The 20,051-nt window shown below is 44.1% G+C and overlaps 2 protein-coding genes and 1 long non-coding RNA gene across 5 annotated transcripts; 1 reads left to right on the top strand and 2 right to left on the bottom strand.

Annotated features, from left to right (window-relative positions):
• Window positions 1–6,059: 6,059 nt before the first annotated feature.
• LOC120706745 (probable sarcosine oxidase) lies at window positions 6,060–7,542 on the bottom strand. Its single transcript, XM_039991459.1, has one exon. It carries the CDS (start codon window positions 7,455–7,457, stop codon window positions 6,225–6,227), a length of 1,233 nt encoding a protein of 410 aa, XP_039847393.1. The 5' UTR covers window positions 7,458–7,542; the 3' UTR covers window positions 6,060–6,224.
• A 3,108-nt stretch (window positions 7,543–10,650) lies between these two features.
• On the bottom strand, window positions 10,651–15,776 carry LOC120706744. 3 transcript variants are annotated; one of them, XR_005688415.1, is made up of 4 exons: window positions 15,217–15,776; window positions 14,136–14,231; window positions 12,127–12,207; window positions 10,651–11,013 (listed from the first exon to the last, which is right to left on the bottom strand). It is a non-coding gene; the product is annotated as an uncharacterized LOC120706744 (long non-coding RNA). The 3 variants fall into 3 exon arrangements; XR_005688414.1 differs by lacking the exon at window positions 12,127–12,207 and having other exon boundaries at window positions 14,136–14,227; window positions 15,217–15,775; XR_005688413.1 differs by lacking the exon at window positions 12,127–12,207 and having other exon boundaries at window positions 15,217–15,773.
• Window positions 15,777–16,193: 417 nt separating this feature from the next.
• On the top strand, window positions 16,194–20,025 carry LOC120706742 (UDP-glucuronic acid decarboxylase 2-like). The gene is made up of 6 exons (XM_039991457.1): window positions 16,194–16,879; window positions 17,686–17,833; window positions 18,531–18,610; window positions 18,702–18,785; window positions 18,879–18,953; window positions 19,382–20,025. The coding sequence occupies exons 1-6, from the start codon at window positions 16,283–16,285 to the stop codon at window positions 19,697–19,699; spliced, it is 1,302 nt and encodes a 433-aa protein (XP_039847391.1). The 5' UTR covers window positions 16,194–16,282; the 3' UTR covers window positions 19,700–20,025.
• The last annotated feature ends 26 nt before the right edge of the window (window positions 20,026–20,051 follow it).

Below are 20,051 nucleotides of genomic sequence, written 5' to 3'. Positions count from 1 at the left end.
GATATCCGCTCCTAGTTCTTACAGCCATCCTTGCAAGTTATTTTCTAGAAAATAAAAAAATAGTAAAAAAACTCAAAAATAGCAAAAGAAAAAGAGGAAAAATGCCAGCTAACCGCCCCATCACCACAAACCCCCTCTACTATCGAGGTACAATTTTTTAGCCGAAATATGCACCACTTGCGTAAACTGGGTTCGAACCACTTAACTCAAGCCTCGCACATACCCTACTCTCCACCACACTATATAGTCACTTGTGATTTAATGGAATATGCTATTCTTTTATATTAACTCTCTGAAATCGATTTGTAGGGGTGGGTTAGGCCATGACCCACACCTACAAATCATTTATGCCATCGCCTGCTTCTAGAAATATTTTTATATTTTATTCAAAAAATTATTTAAATCTCTAAATATATAGAATAAATAAAAAATGAAACTTCTACACTATGGTTATTACAAACTATAGATAAAAAAATATCAAATATATTTCAGGTATATAAAGGTTAAGATTGTGGAAACTTAAAAATATGACTTAAGTTGTATAAGATACTATATAGTCATAGCAGGCACAAGTAACAAATGATCTTGTGGTCCTAAATGTTCTTAAATGAATAATGCATAAACTGATCTTACCATTAAAATTTTGATATGGAACTACTTTATGTTCAACATCTGAGGTTGTTTGAAAACAAATCAAAACTTGTAGATTTTGAGACTAGAGAACTTATGATATTTTTCGGACTACTCATGACTTTAAATGAAAAAGTTGTCAACTAAAAAATTTTAGATCTCGTCAAACTCTACAATTTTGAAAGTTTGTCTTCATCCGAGGTCATATGAAAAAATTACAATTATTTTTTTGCGTGAGAATATTTGCAGGTGCGGGTGATGCCATCACCCGCCCCTAGAAATATATTTTTAAGGGCGGGTGACACTCATCCGCCCCAAAAATGTATTTTCAGAGGTGGATCGACTACTGCAGTAGCTCCACTTCCACTACTGGAAAAAGAGGCATTCGTCCACCTCATGTTAGTACCGGTTGCTTTGAACCCGGTACTAATGTCAATTTAGTACCGGTTGTGCAGTACATTGCCCTATGAAGCCATTTAGTACCGGTTTTTAACACCACCTGGTACTGAATGCCACCATTTAGTACCGGTTGATGTTATGACCCGATATTAATGGCTTCCGGGGCCCCCCAGCCATTTAGTACTGGGTCATAACACCACCTAGTACTAAATGCCACTATTTAGTATCGGGTGATGTTATGGCCCGGTATTAAATGGTCCATCTGTGTTACCTCAACAGAATATCATCTTCTATGTACTCACATGTGTTGTGTGAGTGGGATGGTAGAGGAGACTACATGCGAGGCCACAAGTCACGGGTTTGAACTCCACGGCGCGCGCGCATCTATTTGGACATATTTTTTTTATGTGATAGTGTATTTAGTACCGGACGGCCGGGTGAAAATAAAGTGCATTTGTGGTATCAAGCATGTTTGTTCCAATTAGCACAACTATTAATTTGTTTAAGTACTTTTCCGTTCCAAATTATAAGATATTTCAACAATCTTGGAGAGTTAAAGTTTTTTATGTTTGACCAAATTTATATAATAGAATAATAACATTTATTATATAAATTAAATACCATTAGATTCTTTATTAGTTATATTTTCATAGTACATCAATTTGATATCAATCTTTATATTTCTCTCTATAATTTTGGTCAAACTTTAGATTGTTTTGACTCTCCAAGATTTTTGGGATGTCTTATAATTTAGAACGGAGGGAGTATCATGCAAGATAATGCAAGTATTTTAGAGTCAATTCCTTCTATGCCATTGGAAAATACAGTCCATCCTCTATGTGCTATTGAAAATTAGCGTATCTCTTCTATGCCATCGTTTATAATTTCTCATCCCCTAACATGCCATTGCCGTCAATTCCCACTAACAGATCTGTTAAAAGACACAGTGAAAAGACAAGAATACCCCGGCATCAATTCCCTATGCTCTCTGCAGTTGAAGCTTCGAAATACATCATGGCCGCCATCGCCCAGCCCGCGACGCCCGCCCGAGGCTCGCACGGGCGGCTCGCTGCCCGCCGCCCAGCGCGCGCACGAGTCATGCTCGGGTGAATCAATCTGATCAGAGTGGAACCTTTTCTCTCGTGTCGATCGATCTGATCATGCTAATAGCTGCCAGCTATCAGTGACGATGCAATCTGTAACCTTTAATCTTTGTACTCCTATTGCAGCGGTTTGCTGCTAGTAATTTATCTTTGGTTTTGCTGTCACAAAAAAAAGAGCCTGACCTCGCCGGCGGCCTCCTTTGGTGGCGTCGTCCGCGACCGCGAGCTAGACGGGCCAATGGGATGGCGGGCTGGTGGAGATCAGCAGGGCGGGTGCTATGTCTGCGGGCGTCAAGCCTGCGAGCGTGGCGGCAAGCAGAGGCCAGGCCCGCCGTCTGCGCACGCGCAGGCACGCGCGAGCAGCTCGCTCCCCGCCGCCCAGCCCACCGCCCAGCGGCAGCACGAGGCATGCGGCGCCCTCGCCCAGCTCCCTCGCGAGGGAGGCGTGCGCGCGGCTTGTTCCCGTCCGGCACCATCGCCCTCGCCCAGCGAGATCCATGTAGGAGGGCACGAGGAATATTCTTGTCTTTTCACTATACCCTTTAACAGATCTATTGACGGCAATAGCATGTAGGGGATGAAAAATTATAAACGATAATATAGAAAGGATATGCTAATTTCTAATGGCACATAGGGGATGGCCTATATATTTTCTAATGGCACTGAAGAAATTGGCTCAATATTTTATTTCATGAATTCTTTTGGACATGACTGCAAGTCAGTTTGACTGCGACTGTGAGAGACTATGGCCTGCCTTGACGATGCAACCTCTTAAGTACTAACACGGTGTACCCACACAGTCATTATTGCTCTAAAGATGCAAGCCTCAAGGTTGAAACTCGTCGTTAGAAAATACCATGCCACAGTATATGTGGTTCGATCTCTTGTATGGGCGCCGTATCGTCTTAATCTTTTGTGCTTTCGCCGTTCCGCGTTCATCAGTGTGGGGAAAGCTAGCGAGGTCTTCTTTTTGCAGGAGGCGGAAACGAGTCGCCGTTCGTGTCTCAGTCGATCTCGTGCTCATCTGTTCCACTGCGGCAATCTGATCTCACTGCTGTCGTCTCTCCATAGCTAGTGCAGCGAAACTGGTAACGCGATCGGCTCATGGACGATCTCTATCCTTCCCTGTCAGTGTGACTAGGTCACCATTGTTGGCGTGCTTGTACTGGGTCCCAATTCTAGTCAGTGCGAGGTGTCGATTGCCGTCGGAGAAGCCTTCAATTTGGATGCGGTCAGGACTGATCGCTGACGTGCAGTGGTGCTGGTGGTCTGGATCTGTCAATGAAATCTTGTCATCATCATTCAGGCTACGCTCAGATCCCATCGCCAATTCAGAATCGTCCACAACTCCACGTGCACTGCACTGGCACATCACTTTCGAGGGTGTGTACCGACGGTGCTGGCAATGGTACAGGCCAATCAGCTTTGCCAAACTGAAATAATTCCAAGTTCCACGCCAGCCTTACTTTGTCAGTATCGAATGCAACGAATGGGATCAGTTCCAAGATGAAACAAGGATGCCGACTGAACATCAGTAGCAATAAATCAATCAATCCTCTCTCAACCAAGAAGAACGGACTATGAAGTTTCTTCGTCGTCCTTCCTTTTGCTTGAAAAAAAGGTAACGCTTATCAGCAAAGCATTGCCCTAATATGCAATTTCTGATCGCCAACACCAACAACGTTTCCATGAAAAAGTCAAAAGAAATTGCTTGAAATTCACTCTTATTAATCTACCAACACCCAACCCTCGGACGACACCGTTTTTGCTGCCGAAATATCACGGTTATTAATCTACCAACACCCAACCCTCGGACGACACTGTTTTTTGCTGCAGAAATATCTGAAAACATGTCGCTTTCTGCAAAAGGGCTACACAAATATCTGAAGTAAGAACCACTGCTAAACTGATGAATAATGTGCATCTATGCTCTTTTCAGAACCAATGTTTTAATAAACTAAGAAAAGGTAGAAAGGCGTCAGAACATACCGTACTTTTAATTCCCCCTCAAACTCACATACATGTTTTCAGATAATGTTGCATAGTTCACAAACCTTAGCACTGATTTTACTTGTTTCATTTCAAACTTGATGGTTACGTGTAGACATGATGCTGATTTTATTTTTACGGATGTATATTCGTTGGGTTTGTTGTTATTGCTTTTCAAACCATATTATGGTTGGGACCGATATAATGTCTAGATTCTCTCATGATGATTTTCCCAATATGGAAGGACAAATACTTTTCCAAAGGCTCTGCAATGCCTGGATGGTCAAAGCAACCAGCACCATGGAGGTATAGTCACGCTTACTCATGCGGCCCAGGTGGCTTAATTGCTTTTATCTTCAATCTATCTACTGATTCATAATTTCATATATCCTGTCCAAAGAAATTATGATTGTGCTTCTTTTTCGTGTGTGGGGTGGCATAAATAGGGACAACTGTTGTTTACAAATTCCTTTCCACACACACACACACACACACACACACACACACCATATATGCACATTTTTTCAGTGTGATACAAGTAGCCCACTGGAATTGCCAAACGCAGAGATTCAGCTAAGGCCGTGTTTAGTTTCCCATTTTTTGAATTTTGAAAGGAAATAAGTACTAAATATAAACTAATTACAGAACTCATCTGTAAACTACGAGACAAATCTAATGAGTCTAATTAATTCATCATTAGAGCATATTTATTATAGCAATTTAGTGTCTAATCACGGTCTAATTAGGTTCATTAGATTCGTCTCGCGATTTACATTCCATTTGTGTAATGCGATTTTTTCCGACTAAATTTAATACACCATGCAAGCGATTTACAAAATTTTTGGGATTTTGAAGTTTGGAACTAAACACACCCCAAATAGACTTGAATCTGATGCCGTGCCTAAGCCAGAGAGCAAATGAAGAATCTGATTCCATACCTAATTTAGTAGTGAACGGTCGTGGTGCTAGAACGCTACTAATTTAGTAGTGAATGGTGTTTGTTGACAAAGTAAACAGTAGACGAACTACCCCCCATATCCAGCACGAATCTGAGCGCAGCATTGGATGGTTCTTCTAGCAAGCTATGAGTAGGTATGCCATAGGAAAGGACAACAAAAGCGACCCGGTGGATGGCGGGCAGGGCCAGGGGCGGCGAGGGGGGCAGGGGCTGGCCCCCTTATGGTTCCCAAATTTACATTGAACATTTTAATTTTGATTAAATTTTTTATATAAATTAATATGATTGACCCCCCTAATAATAAAAAAACAAATTTCTAGTTCCGCCCCTGGGCAGGGCAGACCTCCGGTGGTTCTACCGGCAGTCGGCAGAGCCACGGGGTAGATAAGGACACTGCGTGTAGTAGTAGAGAAATACTTCCAAGTTGCTAGCCAACCTTATTTTGTCAGTATCGAATGCAACCAAGAATGAGATCAGTTCCAAGCTGATACAAGGATGTCGACCTCAAGATCAATAGCAATCAATCAATCTCATCTAAGAAAAACGAACTATGAAGTGTCTTCGTCGTCCTTCCTTTTGCTTGAAAAGGTAACGCGTAGCAGCAAAGCATTGCCCTAATATGCAATTTCTGATCGGCAACACAAACAACGTTTCCATGAAAAAGACAAAATAAATTGCTTGAAATTCACCATTATTAATCTACTAACACCCAACAAGGACCCTGTTTTTGCTGCAGAAATATCTGAAAACATGTCGCTTTCTGCAAAAGGGCTATACAAACTACAGTGCAAAACAAGATTCAGAGTACTAGTAAAGTAAGAACTACTGTTAGTTAAACTGATGAATACTAACATGCATATATGTTCTTTTCAGAACCAATTAATAAACCAAGAAAAGGTAGAAATTAAATGGGTCAGAACATACCCTACTTTTAACTTCGCCTAGAAATTATGTTTTCCGATAATGTTGCATAGTTCAGAGACTTAGCACTGATTTTACTTGTTTCACCTTCAAACTTGCAACCCTTGCATGCAACTTGTTGATCCAATTAGTTACTAGTACCAAGTTATTTCAACGCGTGACAAGAATCACACGGATACATAGGTACTAGACGATACACATCCATGATCGACGTCACTAATTAATTAGTCCTTGGCATTTCCCATGGGGTTGCCGTCGAAACGGTTGATCCTGTAGTGACCGAGCTCCACGCCGGCCTCCGCCGCCGTATCGGCCTTGCCGTCGATGGCCATCTCGGCCAGGATCCTCCCCACCGCCGGCCCCATCTTGAACCCGTGCCCGGAGAACCCGGCGCCGACCACCACGTCCTCCCCGAAGTCCCCGCCGAGGAAGTCCATCACGAAGTCCCCGTCCGGCGTCATGCAGCACATGCACGACTGCCGGATCACCGGCCCGCCGGCTGCCTCCACGTGGCCCGCCATGGACGCCTCGATCCACCTGGCCACGCGCTCGGTGACTTCCCGGTCGCCGGAGACCCAGTCGCGGCCGTCCGGGTCGCACGGCGGCCCACCGTCGCAGCTGATCTTGATCAGGCCCGGGAGCTCCAGCGACGGCGTGCCGTACACCGGCGGGTCGCCGTAGCTGGAGAACGTCGGGAACCCGGCCTTCGCCGTGAGGTCGCCCTCGCGGCCGGGCTTGATGCGCCAGTACAGGGTCAGCGTGTGCAGCGGCTGGATGGGGAGCTCCACGCCGGCGACGGACCTGAGCAGCTTGCTCGCCCAGGCGCCCACCGTGACGACGCACTTGGCGCCGCGGAACTCCTCGCCGCCGCTCGTCTTCACCACGACGCCGCCCTCCGGCGCCTTCTCGATGCTCACGACATCGGCGTTGTCCCTGACCGCGGCGCCCTTCCTGACGGCTAGCGCCTGGAACATGGCCACCGCCTTGGTCGCTCTCAGCACTCCGCCGCCGCGCTCGCTCACCGCGGTTAGCCACCCGTCCGGGACGCGGAAGGCGCCTCCCCACCTCCGGGCCAGGTCCACCTCCACCGCGCCGGCGTTCCCGGCGGCGGCGACGAGCGTGGCGTTGCCGCGCGGGCCCATGGAGAGGTGCGGCGCCGGGGTGAGCACGCGGTAGCCGGACTCGGCCTCGGCGTCCGCCCAGAGGCGGCGCGCGAGGCGCACCATGGGCAGGTACCGCGCCTTGGCGTAGGCGTCGCGGATGATGCGGGACTCGCCGTGGGAGGAGCCGCGGTGGTGGAGCAGGTCGAAGCGCTCCAGGAGCAGGGCGCGCGCCCCGCGAGACGCGGCCGCGTGCGCGGCGCAGCTGCCTATGATGCCGGCGCCGACGACGATCACGTCGAACTCGAAACGGTGGCCGGCGGAGGTGGCCTGGGGAAGTGCGGGTGCGGCGGCCATGGCGCAAATCCTGCGGGTGCTCTGGGTCTGGGCTTGTGGCCTTTTTATTCCAAGCAAAGCGCAGAGGGCGCTGAACTTATTTTATAGTCTCGTTGACGACGACGACTTGAGATGAAAACAAATGACACCAAGAGCAGTAGGGTGCCAGGTTCCCACGAGCCGGTTCTGATTCTCTTCTTGGTGAAATGGGATAAAATTAGCACAGGTGATATATATCAGCTATTTCACACCATCATCTTTTTGCGAGGTGGGACAAAATTGTTCACTATAGTAACAACTGAATTAGTGTATGGGTTGATGCAAATCTGATCATTTCACGACTCGCTAGAACACACGGCAACTATATCGTCACTAGCGGTGCTCCTGCACAGGCCGGTCAGACCGGTTCTTCCAAGACAGCGCGAAGATGGTCTAGAGCAAGCAGATAATGATTAGTAAAATCATTATTTACTCTATGTTTAATATTAAGCTTATGATAGGCTCAATCTGCAAGGGGTCCGATTCGGCCCACTTACGAAGTCGATCCGCTCCTCGTTTTAGCCCGGCCAAAGCGGTTTGGCCCTAAACAAAAGAGGGGCGGCACGGGTCTGATCCAGTCTACCCCCAATCGACCCGACGGGGCTCTCCTTCCTCGCGACATCGCCGCTGCCGCCGCCTCGAGATAGCGCCGCTCCGCCGCCTCGACCTATGCTGCTCCTCGCTACACGGCCACGCCTCATCATCCTCGTCCACCAAAACGGAGAGCCACCGTCAAGAGCTACCTCCACTATGGAGTCATCGTCCCCGCCTCTCGGTCTCGGATCCCATCGTGTGCAAGAGCGAAGCTTCCCTGGAGCAGTCTCGATGACCGGACCTTCGTCACCGGTATTGGCTTCGGACCATTCGGCCCCGACTGCATCACCTAGCCGCCATTTGGATCCCACCCCTCTCCCATCGCATGGTGATCCATGATGAGATAACTTCTTGCTACAGAAATTTCTTGATGTTTATTTGACCTGTAGTATACTACGACCACGACCCACTATTGTTGTTTTGTTTTGCTCCAGACGTGTTTTGCTTTTGCCAATTGCTCCAAAAACTGTTCCAATTAATTAATAATAGTAAAGACATAGCAGCTTCAGAATAGAGCAACATTGTTTTCCTTTCATAATGGCCCTGTTTGGATGCGCTAGGAAACTAGCACGCACGCAATCTAAAAAAAGAATTTCGCATGCATGAAGCACTAAATGAAGTCTATTTGCAAAATCTTTTCAGGGATGGGTGTAACTTTTCGCGACGAATCTAAGGGCGGTAATTAATCGATGATGTGCTACAGTGATGCTACAGTAACCATCTTCTAATCGCGCGGTCAAAGACCTCGTTAGATTCTTCAGAGTCACTAGCGCGGGGGTTCTGAAGTTGGTTTTATAAACTGACTTTGTTTGACACCGTAATTAGTGGTCAAAGTTTACTGTTCCTAGCACCTGAACCGAACCAAACAAAGCCAATGCATTCCAAGTAAGTCCGTGTAGATCATACTCCTTTTCATTGATAGGGCGCGCATGCGGGCGAGTGTTCTATTATGGGAATGGGCCTGTGTGCAGTGTGTGCCCATCGAACTTTGCAGTTCACTCCTCCTGGAACTGGTAGGCAGATCAGGTGAAAGCCTGAAAGGCAGCTGGGACAAATTTGTAAAAGGGATCAATCACCGTAGAAGATTTCTCTTGGGCAGATGAAAACTAGAGGAAGATGCACCTGGCGCTATGCTGCACTGCACATCAATCGTTGCATCAAACGTGCCAGTACTGTATTCAATCATGACAAAATTTTCTTTTCGTGCACAGAAGTAGTAAACATGACGTTGGTTTTTTTTAAGGAAAGTAAACATGACTTTGTCTCGGTCGTTCTTCGGCCTGGGCCTTAATCCAGGTTTGTCGTATCCATCAATCTATAACGATTTTGGAAAGCCCATGGGCCTATAAAAAATCTCATGTCCATGACCATCATCGGTCTTGTTTATGGTCATCATGGGCGGCCAATCACGCGCAGATTGCCGCAAGTCAGTCTTCCTAACGATGTTTCATCCACTACACGTGTCCGGTTCTATTTGCTTTTCTAGTTTTATATTGGACACCCGATCTCTAGAAACGTATCAACGTGGGAGCAAATACAACGATAAATTTATGCAAGCCAGGACAAGTTTACCCCGAGTATTTACAGTACAGTGACCTACGGAGCTAGAGTGTTACTGTACCAACTACAAAGCACGCATTTCTTAACGTACTACACGGATTAAGTACGCATCTTCTTCTACTCCTATTTTTTCACGTATCGTATTAGATTTATGTTCTAAATCATTCCAACTTTAAGTAAAAAATTTATAAAGCGTATATAATATATAAACTGTGGAGAGAGTGTGTTTTTAGACCTTGTAGGAGAACACCCTCAAAAACTCTAATAGGCATTAGCCATAATGGTGGATGTTGAAGATGAGCTTATGCATATTGTGGAGTGTAAATCTGTAACTAGACGGTGCCGCTCTACCTTTCCCCGTGTCAAAAGGATCCATCCTGATCGGGAATAGGTTAAGGTGTGGGCATGGATGGTGTGCACTTGTAGTAGCAACTGCAACTTAAGCATTAGTCAATGGAGAAGTGAATCCGTGCATCACTGTTCATCCCTGCGTGGTACTGTAGCAGATCTAATTACCTGGTGCGGATCACTACTGTAGCGCTTGATCTGGCCGGTTCATCTGCGCCGGATCTGGGACAGTGTGACTATATATTGGGGTGAGTGTGCGTGCTAAACACTTGACCTGCTAAACGGGTTTGGAACATGTATAGTGGTTCCAAAACTTGAATGTAGTTCTGTTTAAGGAGTTAGCTAACCTATGGCCAGCCATAAATTGGCACAGCCATACGGCCACCCTATTTTTAGAAAGCTTGCAATACACGGCTAGTCAATTTTCCTTTTTTGATAAAAAAAACTAGTACCATTACTCTTTTCTCCCACACCTGGAGTTGCGCTGGCGGAGCACGTGTTTGCAAATGGCCTACATTTTTTTACTAGAACTATATGCTAGCTCTAGTGATCTAAAATGCCACCGCTTCATTGAAAAGACAAAATTGCCGGCCTCTATACACCGCTGCCTTGCTGACGGAAGTGGCGGCATCCATGTTGAACAATAAAAACACTAAATGAAGCAACAAAGTTGCACAAATAATATACTGATATTCCAAATCTCGAAACTGTTAGATTTCTTCTAAGAGTAAATAGTGTAGCGTTGGTGCAACATTACTGGGATCACACCAGACTGGGATCACACCATACCAATCTGACTCTTTATAGCGAAATTGAAAGTTATTGCCAGACAAATATCACATCAATTTGGAATCAATTCAGACCCAATTAAAAGGTTTTGTAACTAAAAAAACTGTTACTTGTTTCAGTTCTTGTTCACCCATGAACCTGCATCTTCTCCACACTTCTTCAGCTGTAGAGATTGAGAAATATGATGGTTCTTTCTTGCTCCACTTCAGATAAGAGCTAGGAGTAACTAAAAATAAGAGTAGAAAACCTAGAAAGAAATAAAAAAATTGTCAAGAACACTAAACCTCATGCTAATGGCAACACAGGCACGATCAAAGAGTTCTAATCCAAACTAATAACACTATCCACTGCATCGCAGACCTTATTGCATTGCAGGTTGCTGGATGCTTATTGCACATAGTGGTAGGGGAATAATATCTAGTACAAGTGTCGGTAGATATATGTGGATATACTACTTAAGTCAACCAATCAGAAAAGGAACTACAAAAATGCTCGATAAAGATTGCCTAGTGAATTGCACAGTTTTGCCTATGAAGAACCATATTATTCTATAGTAAAAAACATGGTGTTGCCTACTGAAATATATTGTTTTGCTTAATCTAGAATTACATTATTGCCTACTGAGAAAAAAGTTGCATGCAACGCTTCTGTACTAATTGATAGAAAGCAGAAACTTTGCTAAATTGCTTCATGTGAACATTTTAAATGCTAGTTGGATAGTATTTAAATGCCTATTGAAATTTATTAAAATGCTAATAATGATGAACGTGCAGGCAACCAGTTTCAGATGAAAAATAAAATAATCTAATACAATCACATTAACTGGAACCATTTCCATCAATACATATGAATACCAATACACGATGGATAGGGATAAAGCAAGTTAACGATATCAATAAGAAAAATGACAATCCAAGTACCAAGGTGATATGTTCATTTCACTTGTAGAAATATACACAAGAAAAATGCTAAATCAGACCACAAAAAATGCTAAACTGAAATGAATAATTTGCATGTTCATTTAGCATAAGTTGCCTACATAAAATCCAATAAATAATGTAGTTGCCTACATGACACATTCTAGGTGTGGTTATTTGAATGCATTAGCTAGGTTATCAGGTGAATCACAAAAATATACTAAAATGTGTTGTCTACACCCTGCAGGTATACATAATTTAAAAAGCAACTAGTTGGTTTCTGCATGTGTAAAATATTCAAGCTATCGTATCTATGTTACAGCCCCCCCGCCCAACAAAAACCACTATTAAGCTATCGTATCCAAATTGTCTCCTCATAGCTATCAATTAGTTAAGCTATCATTCTTCTGATGAATAAAGGCCATGTCTCAAAAAAAACATACCAGCTTCAGTCCAATCCAGTGGCAAAGTCAAAATCCCAAGCCAGCCAAGGAAAACACTTACTGTCCTCTGCTTTCAGGTGGCTGGGATCGAAATGGTAAAAAATGATGCAACTATCAGGGCCAGCTCATGATCTTAGTTATCTATTCTCTACTGTATTTATAGCTAACGATGTAGACTACAATGGTCAACAACACTTTAAAATAGAATGACAACAAATAAAAATGTTGCAAAAGTGAGTTGTGGCACCAAAGCAAAAACAAATGCTCACAGTTTCATAAAGCTTTCTTTAATGATTAACACAATCAACTTATGTAGCAAATGATTCTATATCATGGAATGACACTTTACATACTAATTAGTACTTTGCCTAACTAAAATCTTATTTTGCCTAACCAATATCAGTACTTTGCCTAAATAATAATACTGATTTGCATATCAAAGAATAATACTTTTCTAATTGAGATTATTTTCCTAATTCATGAATGTAGGTTGCTTATCAGTAACTAGAAAAAATAGAAGAAAAAGCTATATTTGTAGTAACTAGAAAAAATAATGGAACAAAAAACTGTATCTTTAGGAAAAATTACAACAATACTGAGTGTAACAACTCTAGATAATTTAGCAAGACATGCCATTTTGAGCATGAAATGGATTATACACATCGATCACATACTAGAAGGCCATCGAGTTAGCAAGAAATGGCATTTTTAGCAAGACATGCATGCAACAGTACGTACTGCAAGACATAGGTGGCGAGCTAATGTAACAATTTTTAAATGGATTTGCCCAATATAATACATGAATGGCAAGACATGCCATTTTGAGTATGAAATGGATTATTCAATGAAGTTGCCTAATTTAATACATGAATTTGCCTTCTGCTGTAACAATTATTTCATAATTTAGAAACCATAATAGCATGATAGGGTAAAATGCTTTAGATGTAAAAAAAATGTTCATTAAAGTTGCCTAATCTGATGTATTGTTTTGCTTCGATGTAACCATGTTATTGCCTGATGAAAAAGTAAAATAAAATACCTACCAAATTGCATTTCTAGCATAGTGCTAACCACATCTTTTTACTGATGGAAGAGTAAAAAAATATGACTGTTGGGTTGCATTGTTTTGCCTGGTTCTAACCATATTTTTGCCTGATGAAAAATACAAAATTGCTAATATAGAATGGATGCAGAATACACCTGTATTATTGCTAATTTAGAACCACATTATCACCTACAAAGTATATTGGTTTGCCTAATTTAGTAGCACATTATTGACTAATTTCTATCGCTGAGAGAAACAATGGAACAAAACTATCAGAGCACACACAGAAGAGAGATCTCATGGTGATGCCATAAAATTACTGAAAAAGGATTAAAAGGAAGCAAGACAAGAAAAGAATGGTATCAATCTAAAAAATTATTTTGGAGGAAAAGGCCTAAAAACAAGGCGTTCATAATGTTTGCCTGGTAAATTTTAATAAAGACTTCATATATATTGGAATTTAATAAAGACTTGCTTAATAAATAGAGACTTAACATAGCAAACTAAAAATTAGGCCTAACAAAATTACTCCTTTTAATGTAAGCAAGCTGACCCATTACTTGGTTGTATACTGAATAGAACTCAGCTCCTGAAATGAAATGTCACTTATTTCCAATTTTTGCAAGTACAATATAAAATAAAATTGACCTCAAGCATAGGAGCACTGAACCAAAAAAGAATTAGCACACATTAATTTCATGAGTGGCTAAACGGGGGAGCAAAATGCACGCGTACACATATATTGTATCTTCCATTAGCTCATCAAGACTACTGTATCCAATCCAACAACCTAACACATACTTGAACTACCAAAACCACAAGGTGCAATAATCTCAACCCATTCAGAAGATAAGCTACAAAACAAGCACAATTTGCATCTAATAATTTAAGTGACCCCATATCAAAAGTAAGCATAAATTTCTCATATCACAGTGACCGCGAAAAATGCGAGGGGGGTGCTGACCTTGGAAGCATAGGCCTGGGCCTTTCTCTAGTTCCCTCTTGAGCTCTCCTACTGCAGCCGCACCATCGTCAGCACAGATATCATTTCAATGCCTAGCTAGAATATTAAAATGGTGAACATCAGATTTTAGACATTGATAGACAAAATACTAAAATGAATAATGCCTAGCTAGATGCGCTAAAATACCTTATGCTAAGTGTATTAATGCCTACTTATAATAACAAAAAAGTCATACTGAGAAAATATAAAAATAGAAAACAATAGAGAAGCTTGATATATCACATTAGACGAAGCACCGTGACCTTGCTGCTACTTCTGCCCCCTTGTCATTGTAATCAATATTTGTTTCCGAATAAAAACCATAGTAAAACTGCATGTTACCAACACATAATAAAAAGCTTTTTGAAAAAAAAGACTATAGCCCCAGCCCAAACAAAAATCCGTCGTTTAAGCTATGGTATAAAAAAAATAATGCCTCCTCCTAGCTATCATCCAGTTAAGCTATCATTCTTCTGCTATCAGGTGGCTGGGTGTGGAAAAAATAAAAAAAATACAGGGTCACTCAACTGGTGTGAACTGATCCTCTGTTACTGTCCTCTGCTATCATGTGTTAATGTCCTAGTTACCTATTCTCTAATATATTTATATCCAGGCCTGTAGACTGCACTGGTCGCCTAGATCATCATGTTCCCCAAAAAAAATGCGGGATTAACCTGCCTGAACTGAACATGAAATTTAAAAAATTCTAGCAACTATGTATAATGTGCCATGACTGGAACTGAACTGAAACTGAATTAAGCAGCGAATATCTGGCGTTCTCAAGCAAGTCTGATCCCCCTCACCCCACACACGAATCACCCCCTGCCAATCGATGTGAAAAACAACTAGATGAACATCTACATGAGCGTGGGTGTGTTCCCAACACCTAGGACGCCCCATGAATCTCCTCTGCATCTGCACCCACCCGCCTGATGCAGAGGATTTGGGTGTGCCCCCGATTCAATTACTCAAACAATCAACCAACACGCGAGGTAGCTTTAGATAACTAGATCGGAGGAGGGATGGGGAAATATATCCTAACCTGATCTTGAGCGTGTGGCTGAGGTCGGCGATGGCATCGATGGAGTTGCCTGCTGCTGGCACTTGAAGGGCAGCTACGGCACTCCCAGAACCGTGAGATTCTCACCAGGACCCCCTGCTTCCCGGGTCTGGCTCACGAGGCCTCCGCCACCGGTGGTACCTGCTTCTGCCGGAGTTGCCGCAACTTCCTGATGTGCCCGCCCACAAAGGGAAGCGGTCGTTGCCCATCGCGCCGCCACGCTTCGAGGCGCGAGGCCGGGTCGAGTGCGCGGGCAGATCCGTGCGGAGCTCCGCCTCCCACCATCACCGCCGGCCACGGCGAGCTCTGTTGCCGATGGGTACGGGTCCCAGCCGCCTCGCCGGCGGCACGCGATTGGCGAGCTCCGGAGTCGCCTCGCCGGCGAAACCCTAAGCGTGAGATGCACTGTCGCTAAGGAGAAAAAAAGGAATGGAGATAGAGAGATCTAGAGAGCGCGTGCCGGAGAGCCGAAAGGCAACGGGAGAGAAAATGCATCGAGTTCCGTGGGCCCCACATGTGGATGAGTGGGTGTCTGGGTGAGAATGAGAGGTTTGCTCTGATCTAGTTGGAGAGGCGGCCGTTCGGAACAAATAAAATACGGCCGTCTGTATACTAGTCATTACCTCTGTTTAAAATCCAATTTGATCAGTTGGAAGTTGGAAATGTACTCATAATTCATTTTTTAGCTAATGAACTCGGGTTGACCTCTTTGAATCTTCATCGAAATTTGCTTGATACACGTTGTTAAAACCTACTTGATCCTTTTTTTTAGGAAATCTGTTTTAGCGTAGGTGTGAGGTCGTGGAGCAAGAAGCGGGGAAAGCGGTGGAAGAGCGTTCGCGAGGTGGCGTGCCGCACCGACAAATCTACCATCTCCACCGTCCATCACCGATCCGACGTCCCGTATCGTTTCAACGCGCAGCTCCCGTTCACCTCTCGTCTCGCATATAAACCTTTTTCTTCGCTGCCGACTCCTTCCGTCCTCTCCTACTTCGCTGACCGGTCCAAATCCCCAACTGAAATTTTGCGCCCAGGCCCTTCGCCGGAGATGGCGTCGGAGCTCACGTACCGGGGCGGCGCCGCGGCGCACGGCTCCGCCTCCAACGGCGGGGAGTACTCCCCGAAGCCCTCCAAGCCGCTCTCCTGGCTCTCGCGCGCCGCCCGCTACGCCGCCGCCGAGCACCGCCCCGTCTTCGCCCTCGCCGGCATGCTCTTCGCCGCCGCCCTCTTCACCTTCTCCTCCTCCTCCTCCTCCTCCACATCCGCCTCGTCCTACACCGCCGCGTCGGCCGGATTCAGACACCTCGCCATCGCCGGGCACCCGTCCTTCCGCGAGTCCTCCGTCGGCGGCAAGGTGCCCCTGGGCCTGCGGCGGCGCGCGCTGCGGGTGCTCGTGACGGGCGGCGCCGGGTTCGTGGGGAGCCACCTGGTGGACCGGCTGGTGGAGCGCGGCGACAGCGTGATCGTCGTGGACAACTTCTTCACGGGGCGCAAGGGGAACATCGCGCACCACCTCCAGAACCCCAGGTTCGAGGTGATCCGCCACGACGTCGTCGAGCCCATACTGCTCGAGGTCGACCAGATCTACCACCTCGCCTGCCCGGCCAGCCCCGTGCACTACAAGTACAACCCAATCAAGACCATCATATCCTTGCTCAGTTGCTTCCTCTGAATCTGAATGCTATTACAAATTTAGTTGCCTTTAATTATTAACATTTTGATGATTGATGGCTGTGCACAATTGATTGCTGAGGTGCTTGGTGTGGCCCTTTCTTTCTGGTATAGTTTTGTTTATTCTGGGTAGGTTTTATGGGTTCGATTAATTTCTGGATGGTAAGGCTCAGTAAAACTACAGTATTTTAACGGATCATGTACAATTTCGGAGGATATGTTGATTTTTTTAATAGGAAGTGTGTTGTGCGTTGTTTTCTTTTTTACTGTTTTTGTATACTTCAAATTGGTGTTTCTCCTCACGCATACAAAATTTTGTGATTGGATCGCTCTGAAGAAAGCTTCTTGGATCTGGTGATCTCGGATTGGGTTGCCTGCTAATTCTAGTTTTGATGAAAATGATTGCTTCGTATTGTTCTAACTTGTAATTGGAGTAAAGGACTAAAGGTCAAAGCTGCGCTCGGACTTTGGACCTAGTCGAGTTTTATAGTTTTCCCACTTTTTGACAAAGTTGGATTGTAGTTGCAAAAATCGTACATCGATATCGCCACCCTTTTCTTTCTAATCAATTCTGCGTGTCTATCACTTAACTTCATTGTCATGTCTTTCTTTTTTTCCAACTACTAGTGCTAGTGCTTACCTGAGGCAAAGCTCAAGTGCCTAGCTACCAGACTAGAACCTGAAATAGTCAAAACGTCAAGTAAGAAATCTGTTTGACATGTTAGTGCTTGCTCTATCTTTCTGAAATGCTATTGTGAACTTTAACCTTTGAGATGGCACAAGACAAATGTAGTTGGGACACTGAATATGCTTGGATTGGCAAAGAGGATTGGGGCAAGATTTCTACTCACCAGCACCAGTGAGGTCTATGGTGATCCCCTCCAGCACCCTCAGGTGGAAACTTACTGGGGCAATGTCAATCCTATTGGTAACAACTCTCTTTATAATATTCTGTTTTGTGAACTCCTTGATGCAACAGTTTCCTCAAACAGACTTATTGAGTTGACATGGGAGATTAGTAGAAAGAACAGGAATATCCTCAATGTTAGCATTGATTTCTGGGCACCCGACTGTGACAGAATAGTTAGGTTGGTTCAAGATAATTATGTTTCTTTTTTTTTAGAAAAAAAGTGTTCCTTCTCTTCAGAAACACAATATCCAAAGAAGCCATTAATAGATAGTGTGTGCATTGGCTGTGAAGCTACTGCTCATATAAACTGTTCGGCAAAGGGATGCTTGGCTGTAATTAGAAATGCTGGAAAATGTAGTCATGGTATCCTAATTTGGTTGACATGCATGTTTTGGATCTTTGTTGTGGAAGTAGGCACTTTTGGTTGGTAGAATTGGTTCCCAAGGAGGACATCCACTTTGTGGATCCCTGCCTAATAAAAGAAGAATATGATAAGTCTGCACTAGGTCTGCTTAGTTTAACCAAACTAGGGCGACCAATAAGGATGAAAGAGGAATCAAGCACCTGAAAAGAGATGGATGATGATAGGAACAGCTAATCCTATCCTAAGAGAAGCCCTTTTCATATTACGCCACGTAGTGTATGATTTCATTTATTCTAAGGTTTTACTTGTTTTTGAAGGCACTTAATGCAAATGCTTCTCTTTTACTTATAGGTGTCCGGAGCTGCTATGATGAGGGAAAGCGCACTGCTGAAACATTAACCATGGACTACCATCGCGGTGCCAACCTTGAGGTTCTTGTGCTATTTAAATGTTTGGGATCAATAGCATTCAGATTAATTTTCGTGGGATGTAGTACATTATGTTACTTTGTTTTTGGTTTAGGTGAGGATCGCCCGGATCTTCAACACATATGGTCCTCGCATGTGCATCGATGATGGCCGTGTTGTCAGCAATTTTGTTGCTCAGGTAGCCACCAGTTGCAGGCCCCCTTTTGGCACCTTGATGCCTATGCACTTCATTTTTTATATTGAAATGCTCCTCGTGAATTATGGTTTTCAGGCGCTGAGGAAGGAGCCTTTGACTGTCTATGGTGATGGCAAGCAGACTAGGAGCTTTCAGTACGTCTCGGATTTGGTGGGCCCCTCTATTACCCCAAAAGATATGTTTGAACAAACCTGTCAAAACAAAATCCCCTAAAAAAAGTACATGTGTCGTATGAGTGTCTTAACTTATTTGCACAGTATCCTTGGCATACTAGAGAATCTATCTTCATAGTTGATATCTCACTTGGCATACTAGAGAAACTATCTGCATAGTTGATATCTCAATGTCAAAACATCCCTGAAATGACTCAATACATCCCATGCTTATTGCTCAGAGATATTTAGTGCATACTTGTGATCCACTAAAGATCTGTATGTTAGTGGTTTCTTTCTAAAAGATCCAATTATCCAGAAACCATGCTTGATGACGAGGATCAGTCATTTAGCTCTATCCAATTTCTCTGATTCTGTAGGCAGTATAAACTACTGAATCCTATACTAATATGGCAATTTCTGCAGGTGGAAGGGCTGATGAAGCTAATGGAAGGGGACCACATTGGACCGTTCAACCTGGGAAACCCTGGTGAATTCACGATGCTGGAGCTGGCTAAGGTGGTCCAGGACACCATTGACCCAGAAGCGCACATTGAGTTCCGTCCAAACACTGCAGATGATCCACATAAGCGCAAGCCTGACATCAGCCGAGCCAAAGAGCTTCTTGGCTGGGAGCCCAAGGTTCCCCTACATGAGGGCCTTCCTCTCATGGTCACTGACTTCCGCAAAAGAATCTTCGGGGACCAGGAAGAATCCACTGAGGCAGCTGGTGGCCTTTCTTAATCCTCAACATGTCGAAGTGACGCATTTGTTCAGTCTCTATGATCACATGACACGAAAATGGGAGGAAGGGAGCAAACGATCTGGACAGTTTTGGTGGTATATGCCCTTTGGCTGCTCTGTACAACACGGACAAAAGGTCATGGCTGTACGTAGTTCTTAGAAGATGTTGGATACTACCAAAATATCTTGGTATTGCTGTAATGATGTTCTTTTCTTTTTGGTTCTTTTGCCAGTAATAATTCTATATGTAACAACATACAATTTGTAATGGTGTCGTTAACAGATAATCTGGGTTGCTAATAATACATTAAGGTTATAAGCTCATAGTACATGTTTCAGCATTGAGTGTCCA

Source organism: Panicum virgatum, chromosome 5K (assembly GCF_016808335.1).
Source record: "Panicum virgatum strain AP13 chromosome 5K, P.virgatum_v5, whole genome shotgun sequence".
In the NCBI taxonomy this organism is placed as follows: domain Eukaryota; kingdom Viridiplantae; phylum Streptophyta; class Magnoliopsida; order Poales; family Poaceae; genus Panicum; species Panicum virgatum.
Note: the sequence above shows the minus strand (reverse complement) of the source record. Positions and strands in the feature narration are given on the sequence as shown.